The 26,689-nt window shown below is 38.8% G+C and overlaps 1 protein-coding gene across 1 annotated transcript in view; it reads left to right on the forward strand.

Annotated features, from left to right (window-relative positions):
* setdb1b (SET domain bifurcated histone lysine methyltransferase 1b) overlaps positions 1-22,897 on the forward strand; it is a 42,096-nt gene extending 19,199 nt beyond the window's left edge. The window contains exons 5-23 of the mRNA XM_053494331.1: positions 1,293-1,330; positions 1,462-1,765; positions 2,054-2,255; positions 2,384-2,457; positions 2,754-2,944; positions 4,574-4,703; positions 4,872-5,049; positions 5,176-5,289; positions 5,463-5,805; positions 7,619-7,971; positions 11,537-11,653; positions 11,781-11,950; positions 12,205-12,438; positions 12,689-12,853; positions 18,013-18,191; positions 18,289-18,376; positions 19,321-19,556; positions 19,764-19,852; positions 22,499-22,897. Of these exons, the coding sequence (XP_053350306.1) occupies positions 1,293-1,330; positions 1,462-1,765; positions 2,054-2,255; positions 2,384-2,457; positions 2,754-2,944; positions 4,574-4,703; positions 4,872-5,049; positions 5,176-5,289; positions 5,463-5,805; positions 7,619-7,971; positions 11,537-11,653; positions 11,781-11,950; positions 12,205-12,438; positions 12,689-12,853; positions 18,013-18,191; positions 18,289-18,376; positions 19,321-19,556; positions 19,764-19,852; positions 22,499-22,616 (3,323 nt within the window). The 3' untranslated portion in view covers positions 22,617-22,897. The remainder of the gene's footprint in view (positions 1-1,292; positions 1,331-1,461; positions 1,766-2,053; positions 2,256-2,383; positions 2,458-2,753; positions 2,945-4,573; positions 4,704-4,871; positions 5,050-5,175; positions 5,290-5,462; positions 5,806-7,618; positions 7,972-11,536; positions 11,654-11,780; positions 11,951-12,204; positions 12,439-12,688; positions 12,854-18,012; positions 18,192-18,288; positions 18,377-19,320; positions 19,557-19,763; positions 19,853-22,498) is intronic.
* Positions 22,898-26,689: the final 3,792 nt, after the last annotated feature.

Below are 26,689 nucleotides of genomic sequence, written 5' to 3' on the forward strand. Positions count from 1 at the left end.
TTAAAATGGTGCTATTGCACAAAACAGTGTAAGATGATGTAACTACTGTATATTGTAAGATATTGTTACTATATTTAAGATATTGTAACTATAGCTCTGGAAAAACTAATCAGACTACTGCAAAATAATCAGTTTCTTATGTTTTTCTTTTCTTACAGGTGCAAATATTGGTGAGATGAACAGTCTTGATTCATTTTTTTGTGACAATATTTCTCCTAAATTTAAAATATAACTATTGTTATTTGGAGTGTATATTTAAGGGAAATGACAACATCACAACAAATCAAAAGAATCCAAGATCTTGCAGTATTTGAAGAGCTTTAATAACTAAAATAAAATGCAAATAATTTGTAAACCAATTGTGTTAATGCTTTGGCTAAATAACATTAAGAAATCAGTATTTGGTGGAATTACATTGGCGTTGGGTAACTTTTTAAACCACTTTTTTTGAAAAAAAAAAAAATTTAAAAAAAGCTCAGCTTTGCCTAATGGTTTGTGACTATCCATAAAGTAAATTGCAGTGGTCTCTTATTTTTTCCCAGAGCTGTATATTGTAAAATTCAATATATTGTAACAACAGTATATATAAGTAATAACAGTGTGCATTATGGAGACTGGTTCACTGGGAGCAGCTCTGATTGTTCAGTCTAATAGCAGCAGGGAGAAAAGACCTTCCATATCTCAGATGAGACCATATTCTTGTAACCAATCAAGAGGACGGCCTGAAAGATTAATCATGGAAAAAGACAAGCGTAGAAAACCTAAACCAGCCTTAAAGTCTTCCTTTACTATATTTTCCTGAGATTAACCGCTCCACATCGTGCAAAACCAATTTGCAGTTGTTAAAAAAAAGTTGTTTTATTCCAATTAAATGCTTTGAGCATGTAAACTCGCATCTTATCAGATCAGCGTCCATGTCAGCGGTTAAGTTAGAATCTCTCTAATCAAGCCCATTACAAGCAGATTGAGAAATATTGTCTGTGGAACCGCAGCTAACGTACCATGCCTTCTTGCACAACATGAGTTCTTGACCTGACTGTGGCTGAATCGGCAAGCATCCTTACACCCATATAACCTAGTGTGAAATCTAACAGCAAAAAGGAATTTAAAACGGTGAAAAACATTAAAGATGGTCTGAATAGCATGGTTAGGTGTCTAAATAATTTTGGTTATATGCTGAGGAGTCATTAAGTTGATAGTTGTAATGAGATTTGTGAGTAAAAGTGTATAAATTATGTCTCTTCACGTTGTTGACTATGTTTTATTATGATATACTTTCATTTCCTCTACAGTGGTTCCACCAAAGAACAAAACACCAGTCAAAGATTCGGTAAGAACTTCTTGGAGAGTTCATACAACACTTGATGAGCCTAATTAATCCTCCTAAATGCGTAATATGTAATAAGCACCAGTCAAATTAGCATTAAGAACCTGTTACGTTTAATATTCCTGCACGTTTAGCTCATGGAAGCGTCGGCGGCGCTACAGAGATCCACTCAGCAGGTGCAGAACCTGATGCAGACACCCAGCAAACCAACGCCGTCCACAGCCATCACGCCCACCAAAGGACTGGCTCCTCCCTCTCCATCCCGCGGCTCCATGCTAAACATTCCAGCAGTCTTCATGTCCTCAGGCCCTGCACACGCACCTACTCAACCCAATCCAGCTCTAAAGCAGGATGTCATGAGGTTAAACATGAGCATCCTGGGTAAAAAACGCACCAAGACCTGGCACCGTGGAACTCTGATCGCTATTAACTCAGTGGGTAAGTTCGGAGTAAGTTTATAAGTTCTTCCTTGTTTTAAAGTGATTCAACACTTTTTTTATGTGTTATGTGAGAATATTGGTTTCTGGTTTGTTTATATTTGTTATATTAATTCTAAGCCCTACAGCACCCTGCTGTTTAAAAGGTTTCTTTTTCTTGGTGCGACTTCTGTATGGAAGCGTTAAGTTTGTTTCAGAGCTGTCAGTAACATTACACTCTTAATCAAACGACGCTTGTTGTACGTTTGTTTTTGGAAAACTCTTGACATTTCTGATCATAATGACGCAGGCAGCGGCTTTAAGTACAAGGTGAAGTTTGAGAATAAGGGGAAAAGCCTGTTGTCTGGGAACCACGTGGCATTCGACTATCACCCCACACTGGAGAGGCTCTACGTCGGCGCTCGTGTCGTTGCCAAATATAAAGATGGCAACCAGGTGTGGCTGTACGCCGGCATCGTTGCTGAAATGCCCAACAGCAAAAACCGCATGAGGTGAGTTAGTGGCAAAGACGGCAGTAGAAACACAGCAGGGGAGAGAAATGATGAAATATCGTTGACATTTTCATGAATTGAATTATTCCTAGAGAGGAAGAAATAATGAAGCTGGTTGTCTCTTTCAGGTTCCTGATTTTTTTTGATGATGGCTATGCTTCTTACGTAGCTTTGCCGGATCTCTACCCTGTTTGCAGACCCTGTAAGTAATGATGGAACTAATCATTTGCCTGAACGCAAATCGTTTTCCACATATGCATGCAAACCCAGAAAGACCCGTCACATCATGTCGTTCTAGTATGTTTTATCAAACATTTATGTGTTGTTTCATATATTAAAATATATTAAGTTATTAAGTCTAATGTTGTGTTCTAAACCTGTTTTTTCTTTTTGTTTGTTCGTTTTTTGGTTAGCTGACAGGTTTCCCAAAATGACATGCATAAGTGATAAATGGTAATAATACGCACAAACCTAATGAGTGTGTTTGTGTGTACACAGTGCAGAAGACGTGGGAAGACATTGAGGATGAGTCATGCAGGGATTTCATTGAGGAGTACATCACGGCATATCCGAACAGACCCATGGTGCTGCTGAAGCCGGGTCAGATCATCAAAACGGAGTGGGAAGGGACGTGGTGGAGGAGCCGCGTGGAGGAAGTGGACGGCAGCCTCGTCAAAATGCTGTTTCTGGTCCGACACGCATCACTTCCTCTTTCTTGTCTTGTTTTTGTTTGCATTAAGTAAATTTGTCACAGATTAAATGCAAGGAGATGCAGGATAGCGTTAATCCTATACAAAGATACTCTTACAGCAAATCTAATTGAGTCAGATGTGTTGCATTAATAATAACCATATTCTACATATGGGCAGATCTCAGACCATTTGGGTGAGTTTTGATTCATAATTTATGGATACCAGGAATGGCAGTTAATTAGGTAATTAATTGAAACCAACATTCAGAAATTCTAATTGGCATAGTCTTAGTCATGTCAATTATCTCTTTTTTTTATTTTTTTTTATTAATCCTTTTTTTATTTTATTCTGCTAATATTTCCCCCATTTTGTGTGTTCATGTACACTGCCCCCTTATGAACCCCTTACTCCATGCAGTCCTTCCATTAGAAAAAAAAACAAATCCCAGCTTTAATAGTTGAGTGTATTTACTGTACAAAACTTAGTGATCACTAAGAAGGCAATTAATCAATAAATAAATGATTGTTTTTTGGTCATTACCCAGGTGCCGATTCGATTTTTTTACGATTCTGTAAGAATCACGGTTTTATAAATATCCCGATACGATATTACTTCTTTCAGGGTTTGTTACAACTCTAAGCAAACTTGGCAATTAATTTGCTCCTACCACACAGGACGCTGTTCTGCCAGCCCGTGTGTAAATAGTTTGAAGTGCAGCACCTGCAGAATTTTAGAGGAAGTGTAACATTTTACCCCTCAAATGCAAACATTTGATATACATACAGTCGATCCCCAAAATTCACGTGGAGTACAGTACTAGAGCACTGGCAAATTGTAAAAAAAAAAAAAAAAAAAACGTGGTCAAAAACGCCTGTTTTTATAGTTTAAACCCCAAACATTTTAATTACATTTTAAACCCATACTTAGAATGTAAAATGCAGATGTTGCCCCTCTGGGTACTGTAGTTCAGCGAGCGCGTTTTCTTTTTTATGTACTGTCATTTACTTTGGTATCAGGTAGGTTAAATACAGTACTAATTCACCATCCATACCTGCGTTTTTCTCTACGGTTGCTTTGTATTCTCTACACTACTAAAAAAATTTATATAATACTATATTTTATATGGAAATTCAGCTGAATTTTATGTAAAAAAAATAGTAAATAATATTGTTATTAATAGTTATTAAAAGTTATATATTGGCACGAAAAAATTTTATAAAAAAATATAAAAACTTTTTGCAGGATTTGCAAAATTGCGGGGTTTCCGTGAATATTTATTAGTTGGGTTCTAAGGAAAATCCGCGAACGACTGAGGCCACAAACTCTGAACAGTGACTTTGCAGGGGGCGATTGTATGTGTATATATAAACAAAATAATACAAATTAATTTTGGAGTGTGGCGATACATGTATTGCCACACGAAATAAAAGCGATCTATAACTTAACCAAATTTTTCCTCCCACCTTTATTAATCATACTCGAGGTAAAAATGTTCAATTAATTGTTATACTGATTTGAGGTCATATTGCCCAGCACTAAAATGATCATTTACATGACTGTAAAATTTGTAGGCCTTTTTTCTTTTCTTTTTTTTTTATGTTCATGCTGCCTGTTTGTTTTATGCAGGACGATAAGCGCAGTGAGTGGATCTATCGTGGCTCAACTCGCCTGGAGCCTATGTTCAACCTAAAAATGAGCACGGCCAACAACCAGGAAAAAAAGATGGCAGGCCAGCAGCGCGTGCGTCCTAACATGGGTAATACAATGTTTCTTCTGTTCTGTTCTATTCTATTCAATTCTACTGCAGTTTTATGTTATCTCTGCATTTTTAAACGCTTTTTCAATAATAAATAAAATTTGTGAAGTCGACCTGTAAGTGTATCTCCATATTTAACTTATTGTTCCTCCCTTTTCTTACATGTAGGACCTATGAGGGTTAAAGGCCCTGTGGTGCAGTATACAAGTGAAAACAATATACCTATCCGTCCTGCACCTACTCCACCCCGCCCACAGCTTCCTGCTCCCCCCCAGCCCCCACAGCCTCCCCAGCCTTCCCAGTCCTCCCAGCCGTCCCAGCCCTCCCAGCCCATCCGCACAACTGAGTAAGTACTCGTCCTATTTTATGCCGATGTAGCCTTACCCATGGTGCTTCACTTCTCTATTATCATTTTTAAACGTTATCCTCTAGGTCTCGATTTACTGTTATTATATATGTCTTTGTTCCGTAGGACTCAGATGGCTAAGAAGAGCACGTCACCGTACGTCCCTGCAGCTCGTCAGATTGTTGCCACTGACCTCCAGCTCAAACCCGTCGGCATCCTCCCCCAAAACACCGGCTCCAGGTGAGTAACCCTGTCATTCCTTCTAACACTTTGTTTCTCTGTGTAGGTTTTATAAAGCATCTGATGTTCAAGATTTATCCTTTCCAGCTGATACAAGATATTTTTTATATTGACAACTAAATGAGCACAGAATTTTGATGTAATCCCCCCCACCCTCACCTTTTTTTTTTAAGACTCTTCTTCCTGCAGTCAGGGCCAGTGCAGAACCTGACACCCATCGCTCCGGCTCCCCAAACCTTGCAGACTGCCATACCTGCCATGCCCACTATGCCCACTATACCCACAATACCCACAATATCTACGATCTCTCCATATGCGAGTGAGCGGGTACCTCAGGAGCCGTCATATCAGGCCCCTAATGATCGCCTCTTCTATATGGCGCACAACTGCACACCCGAGTGTCTAAAGCGCATCCGGCCCACGCGACCCAACCTCCACCGGGGCAGAAACCCGCTCCTCACCCCGTTGCTGTATGAATTCCGCCGCATGACCGCACGTCGCCGGCTCAACCGCAAGGTCAGTGTGTGGGCAAGGAAGCAAGTACCGTATGCACCAAAATATAATTTACTGAAATATTACTCTATATATATATATATATATATATATATATATATATATATATATTATATATGTAACAATATTACATTATCGCTTATCTGTGAGTTATCTGTGACATATTTCTCCTGAAGGAAACGAACATACACACAACTAGCGTGTTGATTTACTGCGGTATGCATAATGTAAGTGTTCGAAGTGTGTGCAACAAAAATAATGACGGAAAATATTCTTTGATGACCTTTTTTTTCTGTGACTAAGACGAGACGATGACGAGGCGTCACGGATATCAATGAACGGTGATGAAATCAGCATGCAATATTATTGCAGAAAAAAAGACGAGACTAAAAAGTGGTTTAAAAAAATATAAACTAATAAAACGTCTGTCTGTATTTTCTTTAACATATAATTTTTGTCACAATCCGCTGCGGTACGGTGTTTATTCATTCTGGCATGAGCAGCAGTGTTTCCCGGGTCACGATGGTGGGCGGCATATCATGAGTAGTTGCGCGTGCAGTGACGGGATGTTACAAGCTCAGTCATCTTTAACTCTTCGTCATCACAGCAGTATCACTCGGGCAACAGAGACGAGACGATATTTGGGATCGGAGGGGAAACAGTGGGGGCTCACAAATGCTGGGAAAAAATACCACAAACTTGAAGAGACGCATTGAGGTACCTTAATATTCACTCAGTTATACTGCCTCTTTGTGGTAATTGTTACCACATGTTAAAATATTTATGTTTGGATCTATTTTATTTTATAGTTAAATCGTTGCCGAACACATTAAGCTAATAGGTTAGCAAATGATTGTGACCCATAGGAGCTACAGTATCCCAACAACAGTCGAAGTGTGTAAATTCATGAAATGAAATAAAACGTTTAAAAACACTGTATTTTCCGTTACTGCTCCTGTAAAAAAAATAAACATGCAGTAGTTGTTGTGACGGTTAAAAATAAATTTGATTAGCTGAAAACATCAGATGAAAAGAAACATTTTGAATGTTTAGATAATTATTTTGTAAAAACTCAATTAAAAAAGGTTTGGGCTAGAATAGATTGACTATGTGGGGTTAATTAATAATAATCTTATTGCTAAAATGTTACATTTTTATTGACTATAATAATTACGGGTTCCTCTGACTAAAACTAGACTAAAATGTCCAAACTTTTAGTCGACTAAAACTTGACAAAAGAAAAATATGATTTTTAACTATATGATGATTGACAAAATATTATAAAAACTAACAGGGACATTTATCCCAGGACTAAGACTAAAATTAAAAATAGCTGACAAAATTAACACTACTTCACAGTTGAACACACTCTCCTTTAACATTCCTCATAAGTACACATCATGTGGTGTATGAGATCGGGGGATTGGGACGAGTATGGGAAGGATTCGTTCAGCAAACTCGGCCCCCGTTCATGATCATTTTCGTATGAACGGAAATAATACTTCACTATGAATACATTGTCCTCCGTCGAGAAACCCATTTATATCAACTGTACTACACGACTTCCTTTTCACTACTGTGAACACTGTGAACACGTGTGACTGGAGTTACGCCCTCCTGACAAACACAAATGCGCGAGTTTCAGTACTGTATATTTTGGCACATACCATACTTCATTGTGTTTCAAAACCAAGCTATTGGTTTAACACATTTTAATTTTTTTTCTTACTTACTTTTCATCTGTTCATGTTTTATTCATCAACCTTTACTTCATTCTTATTACTTTATTTACACTCTCTCCTCTTCGCTTTCCCAGATGTCCTTCCACGTGATCTACAAGTCCCCGTGTGGCCTGAGCCTGAGGAACATGGCGGAGATCCAGCGCTACCTCTTCCAAACCCACTGCGACTTTATCTTCCTAGAGATGTTCTGTCTGGACCCGTATGTCCTGGTGGACCGCCGCTTCCAACCCCAAAGGCCGTTTTACTTCATCCGGGACATCACAGGTGGACGTGAGGACATTCCGCTGTCCTGCGTCAATGAGATCGACAACACACCGCCACCCAGCGTGGCTTACAGCAAAGAGCGCACCCCAGAGGACGGAGTCTTCATCAACACGAGCTCCGACTTCCTGGTGGGCTGTGACTGCACCGACGGCTGCCAGGACAAGTTAGTGTCTCACTCGCGCAGCCTCAACACTGTCCATGCACCTGAGACGAAGCTGTGCACGCTTATTCAGATGTATATTTGTTTATTTTGTTTGGAATTCAGCATCCAGCTAATTTCCATAAAGATAACTTTTTATTCATTCATTTTTAAGTAAACGCTCCATCTTGGGTTGTGGACATTGTGGATCCGAAGCACAAAAGTGGACACAGTGGATCGCACACCAGTCTATCTTTTTTTTTTTTTTTTTTGCAAATATTTTTATTGAAAAAAGGAAAACAATACAGTACTTGCAGCTACAGACATACAATTTACCTTTCTTAATTTTTCTAAATAAATATTATAAAAAAAAAACAACTAAACAAAAACACTGAAAAAACAAAGAACACACACCCCCAATGCCACCCCCGTCCCACAAGGCTCAACACAACCACCAAACATATTACATAAATATAACAGTAACAGGTATACATTTAATCAGGCAATACCTCCAGGCTAGTAAAATAAGAAATAAAAGGTTGCCAATTGTGGTAGAATTTGGCTGTACATCCTCTTAACGTATATTTAATTTTTTCAAGTTTTAAAAAAAACATGACATCTTTAAGCCACTGGGAGATGGTAGGATATTTAGCAGACTTTCAGTGCAACAATAATAGACGTCTCGCTAATAAGGATGTGAAAGCTATGATATCCATTTGTGTAGAATTAAGTGTAAGTGAGCGATCAGGAATCCCAAATATAGCAATTAGAGGACAAGGTTGGAGAGTTACCCCAAGAACAGTTGACATAATAGCAAAATAACCCGTCCAGAAATCTTCTAGCTTAGGACATAGAAAAAACATGTGGCTAAGGTGACAGGGAGAGCCATGACATTTATCACATTTGTTTTCCACATCCGGATACATTTCAGGAAGTTTAGACTTAACACACCAGTCTATCTAACGATAATAATAAAATTAATTCTTGTCTGTTTCCTCTTTTTCAGTTCTGTCAGTTTAGTGTAGGTCTTTCTAGGACTCTTTACTTTCTTCTCCATGCATTGCACCAATCTTGCATCATTTATGAGCATACAGTTACGAATAGGGCATGCACAATTTTATTTATTTTTTTTAACTTGTCAGAAAGGTTCTCAGGGCATCTGCCTGAGACTAGAGGTGTGTATTGGGGATGTAACACAGGTCTTGTGAGCAGGAGGTTTTAACTTTCATATGATGCAAGCAATCATGTAGGAAGCTCTTCAGTGCTGCGTTTGATGTAGTAGCTGTCTGGTTGCATCACTTGGATTTGTTTTTTAAAATGAAAACAATCTAATCTGCAAGAATTTATTATAGGTGCAAATGGAACCGCCTCCCACCCCCTCCCCTTCCACCCTCTCCCCCCAGTCTTCCCAAGGGCATAATGGTGAAGCTGAAATTAATTATAAAAGAAAACCCTCTCCTGGGTTAGGTCATGATAATTTCTGCTTCAACAGAGCAAATACAGATATGAATATGTTAATAGATATTATACAAGAGTTACTTCCATCCAGGCAGTCTGATCGGATGAGAGGCATTACATGAGTGGTGATAATGGACACCACTGGGAAGTTTAACTATATTAATCATTCCACATCACAGGTCTTCTAATACATGTTAATTTATTATTTATATTTAACTGTCGGTCGCAGCTGGGTGAAAGTAAGTCAGTAAAGTTCACTATACTGATGAGTACGGTGGCTGAGAAGCGCAAAACAGAATAACAAAACCGAAAACACAATAACACATTCCAAAAACAAAATAACAAAACTGAAAAAACAATGTAATTAAAATTTCTTGTATTTCTTGTAGTAGTAGGGCTGAAACGATTCCTCGAGTAACTCGAATAATTCGATTACAAGAAAATCTCCTGCTTTTTTTTTTTTTTTTTCCAAAATTTTCCGACCGCATCATTTTGAACTGCTTGTTAGGGTCGGAGTAACACACTCGGAGGAAAGCGCTAGCCGCTCCTTCCGCATGCATGAGCTCACAGACGCCCCTGATTGGCTGTAGTGCCGAGATTAATGTGGGAGCACAAAGTACCTCTCATCCCTCCCCTCTGAGAGAGCTCGGCCAATCAGCTCTCTCTAGACCTCCGGCTGTGAGAGGTAACAGCATCACCCGGGGTGATTGAACCAGCGATCTCCGGATGATAGGGCGAGCACTTTACCACTGCGCCACTCGGAGGCCCTATTGAAGCTTCTTTTAATTAATTTTAAAAGCTTGCGCAATTATTTGTTTGCCGTGGCACAGCGTGCTTCTGGATGCAAGCCGCCACTAACCACAGACAGAAAAAGCGTTTACGTTACCCACAAAGCAAAAAGGGACGCAAACAGTTTGATGTGTAATGATTTGAGGGAGCGCTCTGTTGCGGGCTGCAAAACGGAAGAGACGATAAAATTATATTAAAATTTATTTTAATATGTGCCTTAGTTTTTTTGATACTTAAAGTCATTTGTAATATATTTTTTTTAGTTTTTCATCTGAGAAAAGGCTTTAAAATAATAATATATGGCACTGTAATGCACTTCATCTCGGATAACTTTAAGCTGTTCCTTGTATTGTGAATAATGGCAATGTTTATTTTTAATAAAATGCTGTATGCATTTAAAAAATAAAAGTAGATTTTTCTAAAAAGAAAAACAATTAATCTTTGTTCCCCTTATATATTTTACATTGCTGTTTAATTAAAAGTACATTTTATCCGATTACCCGATTAATTAATAAAAAAAAATTTGGTAGAATACTTGATTACTAAAATGTTCGATAGCTGCAGCCCTAGATAAGAGTTTTTTATTCGCAAACTATACATGCGTTTTCCGGTTTGACTGAATTGTTGTTGTTTTCTATCATTTGGTATTTTGTTTCTAGACATGTCATTGTGTTTCCTACCTGCCAAAAGCCACCTTCAAAACCAGTCACAAAAAATAAATAAATAACTTAATAATTGCTTCTTAGTTGTTCTGAAATGTCTTTGTACCATCAGGTTTTTTTTAAAGACTACAAACCTAACTGACTTGTAACACAAGACTGAATCCCAAATTACTCTCCAACTTCTGATTAAAGGCACTACTTGGTGTGTGTAACACTGTATTTTGCACCCTAGGACACTAGAACTAATGTTATTAGAAATAATGTTTTAATTAAGGTTATTTGGGGTTTAATTCTAGAATCCAGAAGTTAACGGAGCTGATATTCTAAGTGAAAATATAAAGTAAAACTTTTTTTACAGGACTGTCCGTCATCTCCATGAGTTATTCTCACCTTTTAGCCACATAGTACCAGTAAAAATTTAAAACTACTTTGTCCCCTGTTAAATACATTGTTGGTGGCCAGCCCTGCCAGTCGTAGTTTGTTAGTTCCGCCAAATGTCGAAGGAAACGTGTTGGTGGAGCAAAATAACTGGTTAAATAAAGGAGGAAAACTAATTAATAAATGATGTTCATGGAACTGTTGTATAAGAGCAGTATTGCACAGAGGCCGTGCTGTTGTGCTGGATATAGCATCCACATGACGCAGTATTTGAATGTCTGAGTTTGGATGTTTGTTTGTAGGTCAAAGTGTTCGTGCCACCAGCTGACGCTGCAGGCGACAGGGTGTACTCCTGGCGGACAAATCAATCCCAATGCTGGATACAATTACAAGCGACTGGACGAGTGCTTACCCACTGGGTTGGTTTCTCACACACGCACAAACACACACAGACAAGCATTCACTTTACTGCATATTGTAATCTAACTGACCAAAAGGGCTGATCTAATCAACATGATTGTCACGTCTTTGCTTTGTCCCATTCAGGATATACGAGTGTAACAAGCGGTGCCGCTGTAATCCTCAGATGTGCAACAACCGCTTGGTGCAGCACGGCCTCCAAGTGCGCCTGCAGCTCTTCAAGACTCAGAACAAGGGCTGGGGCATCCGCTGTCTTGATGACGTGGCCAAAGGCTCTTTTGTCTGCATCTATGCTGGTACTGAAGAACTGAGCCTGATACCTGCTTTTGTTTGTTTGTTTTTTTTGTTTTTTTATAATAATAGTATAGCTCAAAATAGTAGCTCTGCATCTAAAGGTGTTCTGATTTGCTTCCCTTTCTCCTTACTTTATACAGTTCTTTTTGTAATTTTGTGTCCAAACACACATTCTGGAATACAGATGTTGCAGGTTGGTTCAGAACGAGCACACACCACCTCTTTTACTAAATATATCGTTCCGTGTCTCTTTCAGGGAAAATTCTTACGGACGACTTTGCGGACAAGGAGGGTTTGGAAATGGGCGACGAGTACTTTGCTAACCTGGACCATATCGAGAGCGTGGAGAACTTTAAAGAGGGCTACGAGAGCGAGGCACACTGCTCGGACAGCGAGGGCAGCGGTGTTGACATGAGCCGGGTCAAAATGTCTTCGTCCCAGCAGGGCAAAAATGGCCCCAAGACAGAGGAGCGCAACACGAGCAGCAAAGGTGAGAGATCACCATGCATGAAATATGAGCATGCTAATAGCTGTCTCAGCCTGGCTCTGAAATTTTAATTTAAAAGTGCAAAAACAAAAAAAGTGGCACCATTATACTGAAGTCTGATGAACAAATGAAGATCGGATGTAACTGGGCCATGAGTTTCATATTTGGGAAGTTTAATCACAAAAGGAATTAGATTGTACCCAGAAGTGTGTGGCTCTTAAGTCAAAGGTGAACGTGAGACTTTCTCTGCCAGGCCAAGACTCTTCTGAAGAAGGCGAGAGCGATGACGAAAAAGACGATTCAAACGGTGATGAGAGCGATAGCTCGGACGACACTTTTGTGAAGGACACTTACTATTCCTCCAGCTCGGTGTGGAGGAGCTACACGACTCGCCGACAGGCCAAGGGCATGAAGGAAGGTGAGGATAAAGCTTAAGCTGTTTACATCCGCTCTTAATTATGATGGAAAAATTCATATCATAGACCTTAAATGCTTGCTGTAATAAGCAGTCACGTACTTTCATAGGATGTTTAGTAATACACCCACCGGACACTGGGTCATTAGATATTTGCAATAACTAGCAGTTGAACGGGTGTACCTAATGATGTGGCTTTAATTAAATCACTTATTAAGTTGCGTTTTTCCGTGATTTGAGGCATGCATATTGTCAGATTCTTGGTTCAGTAAGCACTATTTTGACATCAAGTTTATTACTGTATCTGGATTGGAGCAGTATGAGTTTGGTAAGGAAGAGGGAACTCTCAGACTCATTTTGACACCAGGATTTCCCTGCCACCCCGAATCTCTCGTTCCAACACATCTTAAACCTGCTCTATTGGCTTGAGATCTGGTGTCTGTGAAGGGCATGTGAGTGTAGTGCATGTTCAAGAATCAAGTTTGAGATGATTTAAGACAAGGTGCATCATTCTGTGTTCATAGATGGACATGGTGAGCAACAATACTCAGGAAGGTTGTAGCATTTAAACCAGGCTCAGTTGGTACTAAGGGGCAAATAAGTGTGACGAAAAAAAAAATCCCTCTTACCACCTCCAGCCTGAACTGTTGATACAGAGCAGGATTGAACCTTTTTCTTTTCTTTTTTTTTTCCACGTTGTTTACGCCAAATTCTGACACCACCATCTGAATGTTGCAACAGAAATCAGGGCTCAACAGTTTTTCCAATTTTCTATTGTGCAATTTTGAGCCCATGTGAACTGTAGCCTCAGTTGTCCTATGGAGTTTGGAGTGTGTTCAGAGATGCTTTTTGGCAAAACTCAGGCGTAACATGGTGTTATTTGAGATACTGTTGCTTTTCTATCAGCTCAAACCCGTCTGGGCATTCTCCTCTGACCCCTGGCATTAACAAGGCATTTTCTCCCAGAGAACCTCCACTCACTGGGTGTTGTCTCTTTTTTTTAGATCAAACCTTAGATGTGGTTGTGTGCGAAAATCCCAGTAGATCAGCAGTTCTTGGAAATATTCTGGCACCAACAACCATACCAAATTAAAAGTCACTTAAAATACTTTTTTTCCCCCATTGCTATGCTCTGTTTGATTTTCAGCAGATAGTCTTGGTCGTGTCTACATGCCTAAATGCATTGAGTTGCTGTCATATGATTGGGTCATTAGATATTTGCAATAACTAGCAGTTGAACGGGTGTACCTAATGATGTGGCTTTAATTAAATCACTTATTAAGTTGTGTTTTTCCGTGATTTGAGGCATGCATATTGTCAGATTCTTGGTTCAGTAAGCACTATTTTGACACCAAGTTTATTACTGTATCTGGATTGGAGCAGTATAAGTTTGGTAAGGAAGGGGCAACTCTCAGACTCATTTTGACACCAGGATTTCCCTGCCACCCCTGAAAATAACTTTGCCAGCAGCGTAGGTACATAGCGAGGGGAAAAAAAATATTTTTTTCTGACACAACTATAGTAACCAAGAGAACTTGGGATAGCCTTTATTAAAGTGCTTTATAACGATGTTTAGGATTAAAACTTTCTCAATGTTGCTGAAGGATCAGGAAGATATGGTATTTATCAGCCAATTTTTGTTAAAATTAATTTGGTCTGTTTTACCTACTGCACACTGTTGGCTCTAACACTAGGTGACAAAAAATTGCTAAAAGTTCTTCTAGTGACTGTCGGAATATTGCTAAAAAAAATTGTCATACAGTAGCCATCTTTTATTGAGCTGAATACAAATGATTATTTCAAAGTAATAATTTTTTTTCTTGGTTTGTTTTCAATCCAAATAATAGTCGTGGGCCCACCCCTCTGCTGCCAAATAATTTACTTGCATTAAAAACATACAAGATCTTTGGCAGAAAATACAAACTGCTTTCACCTTCCGTCTTTTGCAAGAGTATTGCTTCTTCTTTTGAGTTTGAGGTTCAGTTGGTGCACTACCACCACCTACTGGACTGGAGTGTGGAGCAGAATTTTGACTGTAAAAAAATAAATAATAATAATTCAATTGTTCCTGTGTGTGAGACAGGACATGCTTATAAGCTTTTAGATTTTATACTTTAAAACCTATAAGAAATATATCTGGTTGAGACAAATCAGACAGCAAACGTTAGTGCTATTGAATCAAGTCAAATATCACAATGACCAAAACTAGAATTGAATTGAATCAACAGTAGAGAAATAATTTACAGCTCTAGAATTCCTAAAAAATTCAGTTAGTCTGGAAGAACATTCGTAGTCCACAAGAGCTTCTGAATGGAAAAGGGGCAATTTAAATAAGCAGACTCACTCACTAATGTAAACCTCAACTGATGGCCTTGAAATCTAAGGATGGTCATAAGTTCCTGCAACGTTATGTCTGGATCACTTTGCTAAGTTTTTATAGCTCATTTATTTCAGTTACATACATATATTGTTCCAAATCTTTTGTTAAACTTGTTTTATATTGACCCCAAGTCATTTCATGTTAATGGTCGAAAGAAAGCAAACTGAAACAAATCCAATTCCCATTTGATTAGGACTGACCTTTCAGCATTCAGTAGTCCAGCTTGTCAAGGAGACACACAGAGGTATCATTAAACGAAATGTATGGCTACAAAAAATCTTTTACATCGCCTAATAACTTTTAAGGAATCTTCTCTTATTTTTAAGGATAGCAGTATTTAATGGCAAATGAAACACACACACATACTCAAGCTATATAAATATGGCTAGTCTTCCTTTTGGCATCGTTACTGAGTTATGCTGTATTAAACCTCCAACATAATTAGAGAGACGGATGCAATTTTTTTGCCAGTTTTGAAAGAGAAATTTAGCACCCTGAGTTTTACATTGGCACGCAGATAAAATACTGTTCATGGTGATAATTCAGTTTTGCAGCCAAGGATAATCCTTGGGTTTTCTTTCACCATTTATGTCATAATAATAAAAGTCATTACAGTATACACTAATCAGCCATAACATAAAACCACTGACAGATGAAATGAATAGCATTAATTTTCTCATTACGGTGGCACCTGTTGAAGGGTCGGATATATTAGGCAGCAAGCGAACAGTCAGTACTCAATGCAATGTGAAAAAACGAGCACACGGTGAGGATCTGTGCGACTTTGACAAGCACTGCATGGTGATGGCTAGACAACTGGGTCAGTGCATCTCCAAAATGGCAGGTCTTATTGGGTGATTGCAGCATGATGTAGTCGCTGCCTCCTGGCGACAGGGTAGTGGCTGCCCGAGGCTCATTGAATTACATAGAGAGTGAAGGCTTGCCTGTCTGGTTCGATCCCACAGAAGAGCTACAAATTGCTGAAATCGGTGATGCTGGCTATGATGGGTAGGTGCAAGAACACATAGTGCCCTGTAGCTGGATGTGTGTAAGATGATGGCCTGTTCTGATGAATTATAGCTGGGTAAGGGATGGCACTAGCATGCTTTATGGGGAAAAAGACTAGCAACGGAGGCAGTGTGGCATTCTGGGCAGTGTTCTGCTAGAAAAACATAGGTCCTGATGTTCACATGGATGTTATTTTGACATGCAGAGTCTACCCAAGTATTGTTAAGAACAGGTAGTCCCCGACTTACGAACAAGTTCTGTACCGGGAGCAAGTTCATAAGTCTGATTTGTTCTCAAGTCTTACAAAGTGAGCCTTATACGCACGAGTATATAATGTAAAGCATACAGATTCGCTTGAATAAATCTGTCCCCATTGCCCACACTCACACTGTCTCAGAGCTGTTTTCCACCATCAGGACAGCTTTACAGGATTGCTATTTTCTATCATTGTGCTCCCTGACTGATTCATTGACACCGTGGAGGCAGACTTAAACCCCACTTACGCCCACACACGCACACATACAATATACTAGACTTTACTTCTGCGATTAAATCGGAGGTAAAACTGCAATCCGTTCGTATCTGCAGAGATTCGTACCTTAAAGGTTCGTAAGTTGGGGACGACATGTAGTAATTGTTGAAATTCACATCTTCATTCCCTAATGACAGTGACTTCTTTCAACAGAATAAATCACTCTGCCAAACTGTAAACATTGTTCAGAAATGAGTTGAGGAATCTGACAAAGACTTCAAGGTAAAGACTCGAACCCATGGAGGCTCTACCTCGCAACTTATATAAAGTTGGATATAAGTATAAAGGATCGGCTGCTAACGTCTTACAGTACACCTTCGAAGGTCTTCTGAAATCCGTGCATTAGTAGGGCAGAGTTGTTTTGGTTGCAGTATTATGCACATGCTGCGTTTAATGGCTGATTGGTGCATAATACAATAAGATAAAACATCTGGCCACAAACTGCGTTCTCTCTGCAGTGCCCTCGTGTGTTCATCTGACTGGACATCTGTTCTTAGTCTGACTGAGGACCTTGACACGTCACTTTTCTAATTGGCCTTTTAGCAGATTAGTTTATAGCCAAGTTATCAAGCAACATCCATTAACTCCCCATGAGGGATAATGAAGTGCTATAGAGAGATTGATGGAGTTTTAGTCATGAAGAGTTCAATTACAGACTGACAAGGAAGTGATGTGGGGGTATAATTAAAGAGGTTTATGCAGCACTTTCAGCGCAGTTATAAAATGACTTCACATTTATCTTCTCTTTCATTTGTTGCAGTAGGTCTTTCCTCCCACTCTGTGCCAATCTGTATTTCATTTCAAGCTCTTCTTTCTTTGTCACACTATGGATAGCATTTTAAGCACTCGCTTAGCTCGCTATCTCTTCCTCTCTCTCTCTCTCGATACTATAGATACTATATTAAAAATTACATGGCCACAAATACAGTTGCATTCTGATTTATATATCATTTATAAATCGCCTGTGGAAGATGAATAGCATTTGGAGAATAATTACAAATTAACGCTGATATGGCCAAAACAATTTAAAATAACTTTGCATTTGTGGTTTTTACAACTTTTGTGACCCGAAGAAGCCATTCACAAATAATTTTTTTATTAGTTTCTAATACCTCTTGCTTCTTTTGGAGGGAAAAAAAATCTCAGACCTGCCAAAATTAAGATTTTATATTGCAGTCAAACTATTATGTGTATTTTTGACATTTTAATTCTGACTCTCTTCTTCTGTGCTTATCTTTCCAGAGAGTCAGGATAGTAAGGATGGACTGAGCATGTCAGCTGGAGGATCAGAGGACAGGAAGCCGCCACCTGTGCCAGAGGAATGTGGGAAGAGTAAAGTGGCCTCATGGCTGACCAGCCAGTCCTCTTCCACTGGAGCACCAAATACCAAAATAGAAGGAGGGATAAAGATAGAGAAGAAGGTGAAAGGATGTCGATCACATATGATGCTTTCTTTTCACTCCTTCTTCCCTCTTTTTATTTCGCTCATATAATCTCTTGTTTTTAACACACTTGCAGGAAGTGATGACGCTCTCTGACAGCGACGATGTGCAAACTATCAGCTCTGGCTCTGATGACAACAAAGAGCGTGCAAAGAAGACTCAGGGTAACGCCCCTATCTCACCCATTCCGTTTGACTCGCAGTGAGACACAGGGTTAGGAGCATCACGACTGCCTGCCCAATGTTCCGCGAGGTTTCACCACAGCATGTTAAATTTTTCGTGCAGATAGATTAAAAAACGTAATCACTACGCCAAAACTTGCGATGAATCACGATAAATCGTATTTACCGCTACTGTGCGAAACCACACTGAAACGGCGTAGGTGAGATAGGGGTGTAAAGCGGGGGAAGAAAGGTTAATCAAAAGTGTGCAAAATCAAGGGACAACATAAACAGAGTTTGTTCTTTTTTCTAATATTATATAATATTGTTAAAGGTATTGAGCCTTTAAGCAAATATGGTCATAGCTCTGAAGGTAAGATAGCTTTGGAGTCGATTTAGGTTAAATACAGATTAACGTCAGCATTAGGGTAAAAGTAAAGACCATGACTTTTATGTCTTATTTCAAGACTTTGTTAAATGTTCGAAGTCACACAAACCCAATAAAATCACCCCTAAGCTGTTAAAAAAAACAACAACAAAAAAAAACGTATTGCGGCTATTAGCTGACATTTTCTTCAAAACTGCTGCTAAAAACTCCAAATAGATGTGTGTAGTTGATAAAACATAAATCTTTATTAGACAAGCATTTTCTTATCAGAACCATCTCCATATTGCTTCCATTTGCACTAAGCATTTGTTTCTTAATGTATTCATGAGTTTCAGCTGTGTTGTTAAATTAAAAACACAAAAGAAAACGTCCACCATAACTCGACATCTGTACTTTAATTGTGGTGCCTTAAAATCATCTCATTGAGATTGTATCTTGTGTTCTTTACAATCTGAGAACATGATCTAGATTTGCATCTTCATTTTAAGATTTTGCAGAAAACAGAGCTTTCTGCATAAGTAATGGCATCTTCTGTCTCTCCCCGTTCTCTCTCTCATAGCGGTGGTGAAGAGGCAGGTGGCAGTGAAATCAACACGAGGCATCGCTTTAAAGTCCTCACATGGCATGATGGTGAAAACAGGAGGTGGTGGAGGAGGGGGCTCAGCAGCCAACCAGGGTCACGGGGGTGGTACCGGAGACAGCAATTCTAGAAGCACACGGCAGTTCTTTGATGGAGAGGAGTCATGTTACATCATTGATGCCAAACTGGAAGGCAACCTTGGACGTTATCTCAATGTCAGTACTGACCCTTTGATCTGAGGGCAAATAAAAACATTATTTTTATTGTCATTGTTTTTGTTTATAACCTAATTCCACTCTGTCTTAAACTGAGCATGACTGCATAGTGTAAAAGATTTATGCACATTAATTAGCGAGGAATTTATTAAAGGTTTAGTTTTTTCTAGCGCCTTTTCTTTAACCTATCTTATTCTTCTCTTACAGCATAGCTGCAGTCCTAACCTGTTCGTCCAGAATGTGTTTGTGGATACTCATGACTTGCGATTTCCATGGGTGGCCTTCTTCGCCAGCAAGTAGGTTATATTTCATTCATAATAGGGCTGCATTCATTAGACAAAAAATCACATTTATGCCATTATTTCCGCACATATTGCAATTGTGACCAAACCTTCTCCGAACCTTTCATTAGGAAGTGTAGATGTTCACTAGCCATTTAATTTATTATTTTGATTTTATGATTTTATTTTTTTAACCTAAACAAAAGGGAGAGGAACAAATCAGGAACTTCTCCTGAGCCATGAATGGAAATTTGACCAAACCTTAATTGACCCATTAATAAAAAGCATATAGTAGGTGTGCAATACCTATTTCATTTTCTAATACAGTAAAACCTCATCATATGAATGCGCTCTCATGAATTTTTACCACAGAAATTAAAATGCTTCGGCACACGAAGCATTTTTTGGCCAAATCATGATTGCCAAGAAAGGTAGCAAGGATGGTAACAATAAGAAAAGGGAGCTACTTTCAGTGTAAATTAGAAAAGAAATCTTCACTAAAAAGCAGCCAGTGCCAAGTGGAATCATAAATAAAGGTTAAGTGAGGTTTAATGCCTATTTTTTATTTTATTTTTTTTTACTTTCCTTACATGCCTTTTCCAAACGATTGGGTTGTTTTAATAAGCAAAAATATATTTTTGAATGGTTGAAACAAATTATCTGCATTATTATTTTTGGGAGAAATTTGTGTGGCAATACATTTATATACATAATAAATAAATTATTTTTATTTATATACATCTTAATACATTTTTTAAAATCTAATACTGTAACTTGAAGTTTAATAATGTGGCTACACAGTACAGTGGAACCTCAGATTGCGAGTAATGCCGTTTGCAAGTGTGCCGCAAAACGAGAAAAGATTTTTTATCAATTTGACTTGGAAAACGAACAAGTTATGCATCACGCATGCACTCCTTTTTTTTGACGTCACATAATCACAACTGAGCCAACGGTTTTTCTCTCTCTTGTGCTGCGAATTTATAGATAATCGTCTCCCCTGCTGGGTCTTAGTGCTCCTCTTTTACTGATATAATGAACATCCATGCACGTGTGTACTGTTTACCATAACACTGTGACCATGTGTGTGTAAAAAAACTTATTTGTGTGTTAGTTTGCGTGTGTGTACAGCACACATATAAAGCAAAAGCACACACAGACCCCTCCTACTATCACCTTTACAGACACACACACTCACTTTTTGTCTCTGCTCTACACAGAAACACTGCTTTGTCGGGTAAAGTGCAGGTTAATTAGTTTTATTTTTACTTTACAGCAGTGATTCCGTTAGTGGGTCGCTCAATCGAGTGTCATTAGAGAGATTTCTTGTTTATTTTTCCGATAAAACAGTGTTTCCGTTGTGTGCGCGTGTGTGTAAAAAGAGTGGAGAAAGGGTAACTGTAAGAAAACAAGGGGGAGAGCTTAATTTAGATTCTCACACACACATGCACACACACATACGCAACACCTGCGCGCACAAACGGAAGCACTTATCTGTCCGGATGTATTTTTTATATTTTTAAAAGTAAAGTGCAGGTTAATTTGTTTTATTTTTACTTTATGTTTTATGTTAATAATTTTTATGTTGTTTCTCTACTCAGTACTTCAATGTCTGTTTGTATTATCTCCTTTTGTTTACATTCATTACAAAGTGTCCTTTAAGCTCTGAAAAGGTGCTATATAAATAAAAATTATTATTATTATGTATTTATTTTTTGGGGCTGTGGAATGAATAATTTGAGTTTCCATTATTTCTTATCGGGAAATTCGATTTATTTGGTTTATGAGTGTTTTGAAATACCAGCCCTCTTCCGGAACAAATTATGCTCATGTCCCACAGTAATACCAAATAACTCCACAAGATGTCACTTAGTTTTTGTTGTGGTAGACTAAAGCTGAATATTTGTTAAGTGGGAAGTTGTTTTGTAATGATGACGCTGCCGACTGAACTTCTTTTCCTCAGTAACACGCGGTGCAGAGTATTAGTACTATTGAGTGTCGCGGAGAACGGGCTTGTACAGTTGATGTTTAATACTGTTAAAGCTACAGTGTGGATTTCCACATCCAGAAGTGTTTTTCAGATCTTTAAGCTAACTTGCTATCCTGAAGCTGATGTTAACTATAAAGATCTGATAACTGCGTTAAAGTTGTATTGATGTTGGATATTTGCTTCATATTCAGAGGTTCTTTTGTCAGTATAAACCAATCGGATAGGAAAGTGACCTGACAATTCTCATTCACGTTTTATAAATGTAATGTGAAAACGTAAAATCACTGTCTGCTTTAAAATTGGAGAAAGAAAAGTAGTGAAAGCCTTCATTGTTTTGACTGCCTGTGAAACATGGGTGACATGTATTGATCACTGTCCATTGTCTTGCATCTGCGCTGTTCGTTATCTGTCGTTGTCACACTTTTTACCTCGGCCCACAACTCCGCCCAAGCCATTTATTTGAATTTGACCACATCTTCACAGAATCTTTATTGGGAAGCATAGATGTGTGCTATCGATTTGATTTTTGGAAGTAGCTTGTTCCTTCCATATATTTTTATTTTTTCCTTTAGAAGAGCATAAAAAACAGATCAGCAGAGACCGAACAATAGATGGATGTTTGTATAGTCTGTCTTGTCTGTGCTAACGGCTTTTACACTTCATGTCTTCAGGAGGATCCGTGCAGGAACGGAGCTGACGTGGGATTATAACTATGAGGTTGGCAGCGTGGAAGGAAAAGAGCTTCTCTGCTGCTGTGGTTCCACCGAGTGCAGAGGACGACTGCTCTAACACATACACACATTTACAGATTACTGTACTTGTATTTAGACACCCATGTAGTTTTTCAGTGTATTGTTTTTAGGAAGCTTAATTTTCTTGTTAAAGAATACTGTGTGAACCGGTTGTGAATGAAATACGATACCGAAAACGTCAGGTGCTCGCTGTCACTGCAAGATTGCCCTTAATTCCTTCCTTCTTTCATCAATCTCTGCCTTAAATGAAAAAAAGGCCACACTAAATTATGCATACATAATGTAATTATTTCGAGCATTTAATAAATTTTTATGAACGAGACTTTTCTCCAAGGTTTTCTCTCTTCTCTTGATGTCTTTAAGCTTATGAATAAGTGCTAAATGCGTGAAACTTTTATGGTTGTGTTTTCTTTGCTTCTCAGTCTTTATAAACTGACATATTTTGCATTGTCTGTAAATTCCATATCTGTCGTGTTTGTAAAGACAGACCAAACTGTAATTCTAAAAAAAATAAAAATAAACATTTTTGTTCATAAACACTCTCCCATTTGTTTTAGATATTATGACATAAAATATAATGGTGTAATAAACAAAAAAATAGTTTGTAGCATTAGAAAGTCATTAAACATTTCATTCTACAGTGATAACTGCTAATGCACTTCTGAATTGAACTGTACTAGCCTAGAGAAACGATATACAGTCATAAAAAAAGCAGCACAGAATATTAAGAGATTTGTGAGATCATGAGCAGTGCCAGTGAATGCACCAGCATTCGATTTTCTTTCACATAAATTGTATAATAGACCTTGAATTTGTTGTGAATTAATTTGACAGGACAGGTGAGTAAATAGAAGAGAAGTTATCTAACCTAGATTAAGATTGATAATATGCACATCCTTTAGGCTTGAATGCAAGTTTCTTAGGTTATATGGGAAAAAATATTGTAGGTCACAGATTCGCAACATTTAATCAGATGCCAAATTTAAGAAAAAAAATGCATGATGCGAGAGCCCTTGTTTTTCACTGCCATGATTGTGGTCCTCTTGTCCCTCTACAGGCTGGTGGTTAGCACCGTCACCCTGTACCTCCAGGGTCCGTCTTCGAATCCTGCCTCGGGGGGTGTGTGAATATGGAGTTTGCATGTCCTCCGAGCTATGGTTTCCCCCCGCAGTCCAAAGACGTGCAGATGAGGTTAATTGGAATGAGGATAAATACAATGGGGTCACCATTGGCCTCCGGGGTCCATAGTTAGACTTCATAGATTCCTAGATGGATGGATGTCCCTCTACAGCAGGGAGCTTAAATTCCAGTCCTGGAATTAAAACATTAGGTGAATCAGATGTGTTGAGCAGCAGAAACACCAAATGGCCAAATAGTGGCCCTCTATGATGGACCTGAATATGCCTGCCCTAAAGGGTGGCATCACTGTAAATCAGTATGAAAGCTTTCTGACTAATGGAAGTGATCTTTCTTTCCCATCCACAGGTACAGGAACTCACAGAATGAATTGATGAGTATGTAAATGCTGTAAATCAGTGGATCTCTGGTCCTGGAGAAACGTCTGCCTGGCACACTTTAGTTCTTCTTCCCAGCTCTAATCAGCTAATTAACAGCCTTTTCTGTTTAATACGATACAATAGACCATGGAAAACAGTCCAATGTGCAGGGAAGTTGGACCGGAGCTGAGAACCACTGGTGTAAATCATATTCACTTGCATTCACCATAACCAGATCTTTTTTTTTCTTTTCTTTTTTTCCCCCCCTTCAATTTTCTCCCTAATTTAGTCGTATCTAATTCCTCGCCGTCATTACGGGGCTTCCACATTAAGCTACTACTACCACTTATTCAGGAGGCCGAAGACTATCACATGTTACCTTCGAACCACGTGACGTCACCGACCACATCTTTTCGAACTGTTTACTCACGCACCGGTGTGGGCGGCGTAACACACTCAGAGGACAGCGCTATCGAACTCGCAATCTCAGATCTAAACCCTGTAGAAAACTTGTTATAGATTTTGGACAGATAATGTGGAAGTTTAACAATGCACTTGAGGAAATATCTTTATGAAGAATATCGTTCATCCCTCTAGTACAGTTTCAGAGATTTTAAGATTATATGTACAATTGCTTGTTATTTCCATTTCATTATCCATCTTTATCTATTAAAGGATAAGAAAGTTGCAAAAACATAAATCTGTAGGGATAAAAATAAAATGAATTTATATATATATATATATATATATATATATATATATATATATATATATATAAAAGCTATTTTTCTTGTAGCGTTACGCTAGCAGTGTCTGCTATGAACGGAACATGAAAAGTCTGAGCTATCAAAGTGTACTGGTACAAAAAGAAGGAACTGCAGACCTTTTCTATATTTCAGTACATATATTGCATATTTCATTAAGTGAGTATTAAATAATACATATCCTGTACTTTGCTTAATCCTTGAGACACCCCTCATTTCTTCATGTTAAATTAAACTAGATTATGTAGATTCAATTGAAAGAATGGGAAGTAATGTTTTACTGTGACAGGCTATGCAAAGTGCCCGAAATAACTATTTAAAAATTGGTTGATTACGTAATAATCTGGTGACATGGTGATGTAATGGTTAGCACTGTGGCCTTACACCTCCAGCGCTGAGGGTTACATATTCCCAATGTGCTTGCTGGGTTTCCCCTGGGTACTTTGACACCTCCCCCCCCCCAATCCAAAGCATTTTTTTTTTCCAATTTTTTGTCCATAATGTGTTGAGTGTGTGTGTGTGTGTGTGTGTGTGTGTGTGTGTGTGCTCATGTGTCTAGGGTGGACTCCGCCTCATGCAAAAGTGGCCGTAGAAAATGAATGAATAGAACAACCTCAGCAGCGACCTCATTTCCCCTCTCGTCTGTTCCAACCACTCATCATTCAGCATTACCAGTACACTAATCACCAGCCTGATCATCTGTACCTGTTTCTCACTGGTTCATATCTTAAATTAGATTGTTTTTATGCTTAAATGATTCATACTGTAGGTCACTATGCGGCTTAAACAGAAACCATTCCTCTGAAACTGCTCAGGTACAGGGACTGGACTGAAACGAAAGGAGCCTGAAGAACTATCCCTTAAGACTATTTAAAAAATAAAAGAAAGTTTTGCCCTTTGTAAGCAAAATATGAAGAAATGAGGGCGATGCAAGACTTTTGCACAGTGCTGCCCATCATTAAAAATGTGCATAACTTTGAGTAGCATAAGAATAGGAAAAAATGCAAACTGAGTGGCATCAGTACTAGCCAGGCAGCTCTGTGTGCTCGTACAGTTTCTCAGACCAAATGAGTTTCCTTCTGTCAGCGGTTCATGGGTCATCTACAAGCTAGTATGACCCCCATATCAGAGAGTATGCTGTCCAGATGGCAAAAATAACGAGTCAATGGGGGCATTTAATTTTATAAACTCATGTTAAACACAAGCATGCCAGTATTGCCAGTATATAAAACAGCTCTCATAGAGCTTTCACTACCCACTCCGCCAGTTTAGACACCAACCCACTCAGCTAGGTTAGAGTTAAATCAGCAGCGCTTGCCAGCTCAAAGAGGCTGACCTACAAAGGACACTATGACAGTAAAGGTGGACAAAAATGTTCTGCTCTGCTGCGTCCTCCATCTGTGATTAAGCCATAAGGAGCTTCTGTGCCATGCTGTGTGCTCTCAAACTCAGAAACAGTGACATTTTTTTCTTTTCTGGTCAACTCATAGCCATGCAACTCCCAGTATGGTGCTACCCTCTGTGCCACCATGCCACCTGGGTATTTAATCAGAAGCTAAAAAAAAAAAACACCCAGTTGATCACATGGTGGCATATTAAATGTGAAATGCATACATTATGAATCAGCAAGAATGCTTGTACTCCAGGTTACACTGGTGCAGTTCTTTACTACTATTATAGAAAGCATTATAGAAAACATCTGCCATCACGATGTGGGCTGCAGTCCCCTCTAGAGGCCCCTAGGTGGTAGAAGGAAGGGTCCACCACCTCCGGAAGGTGGCACCAGGAAGTTGTTACAGTAGCAGATCCTTTAGGTGCTGTGGGCTGTGGTATGGGCCCTCAGTGGATTG

Source organism: Clarias gariepinus, chromosome 4, assembly GCF_024256425.1.
Source record: "Clarias gariepinus isolate MV-2021 ecotype Netherlands chromosome 4, CGAR_prim_01v2, whole genome shotgun sequence".
Lineage (NCBI taxonomy): Eukaryota > Metazoa > Chordata > Actinopteri > Siluriformes > Clariidae > Clarias > Clarias gariepinus.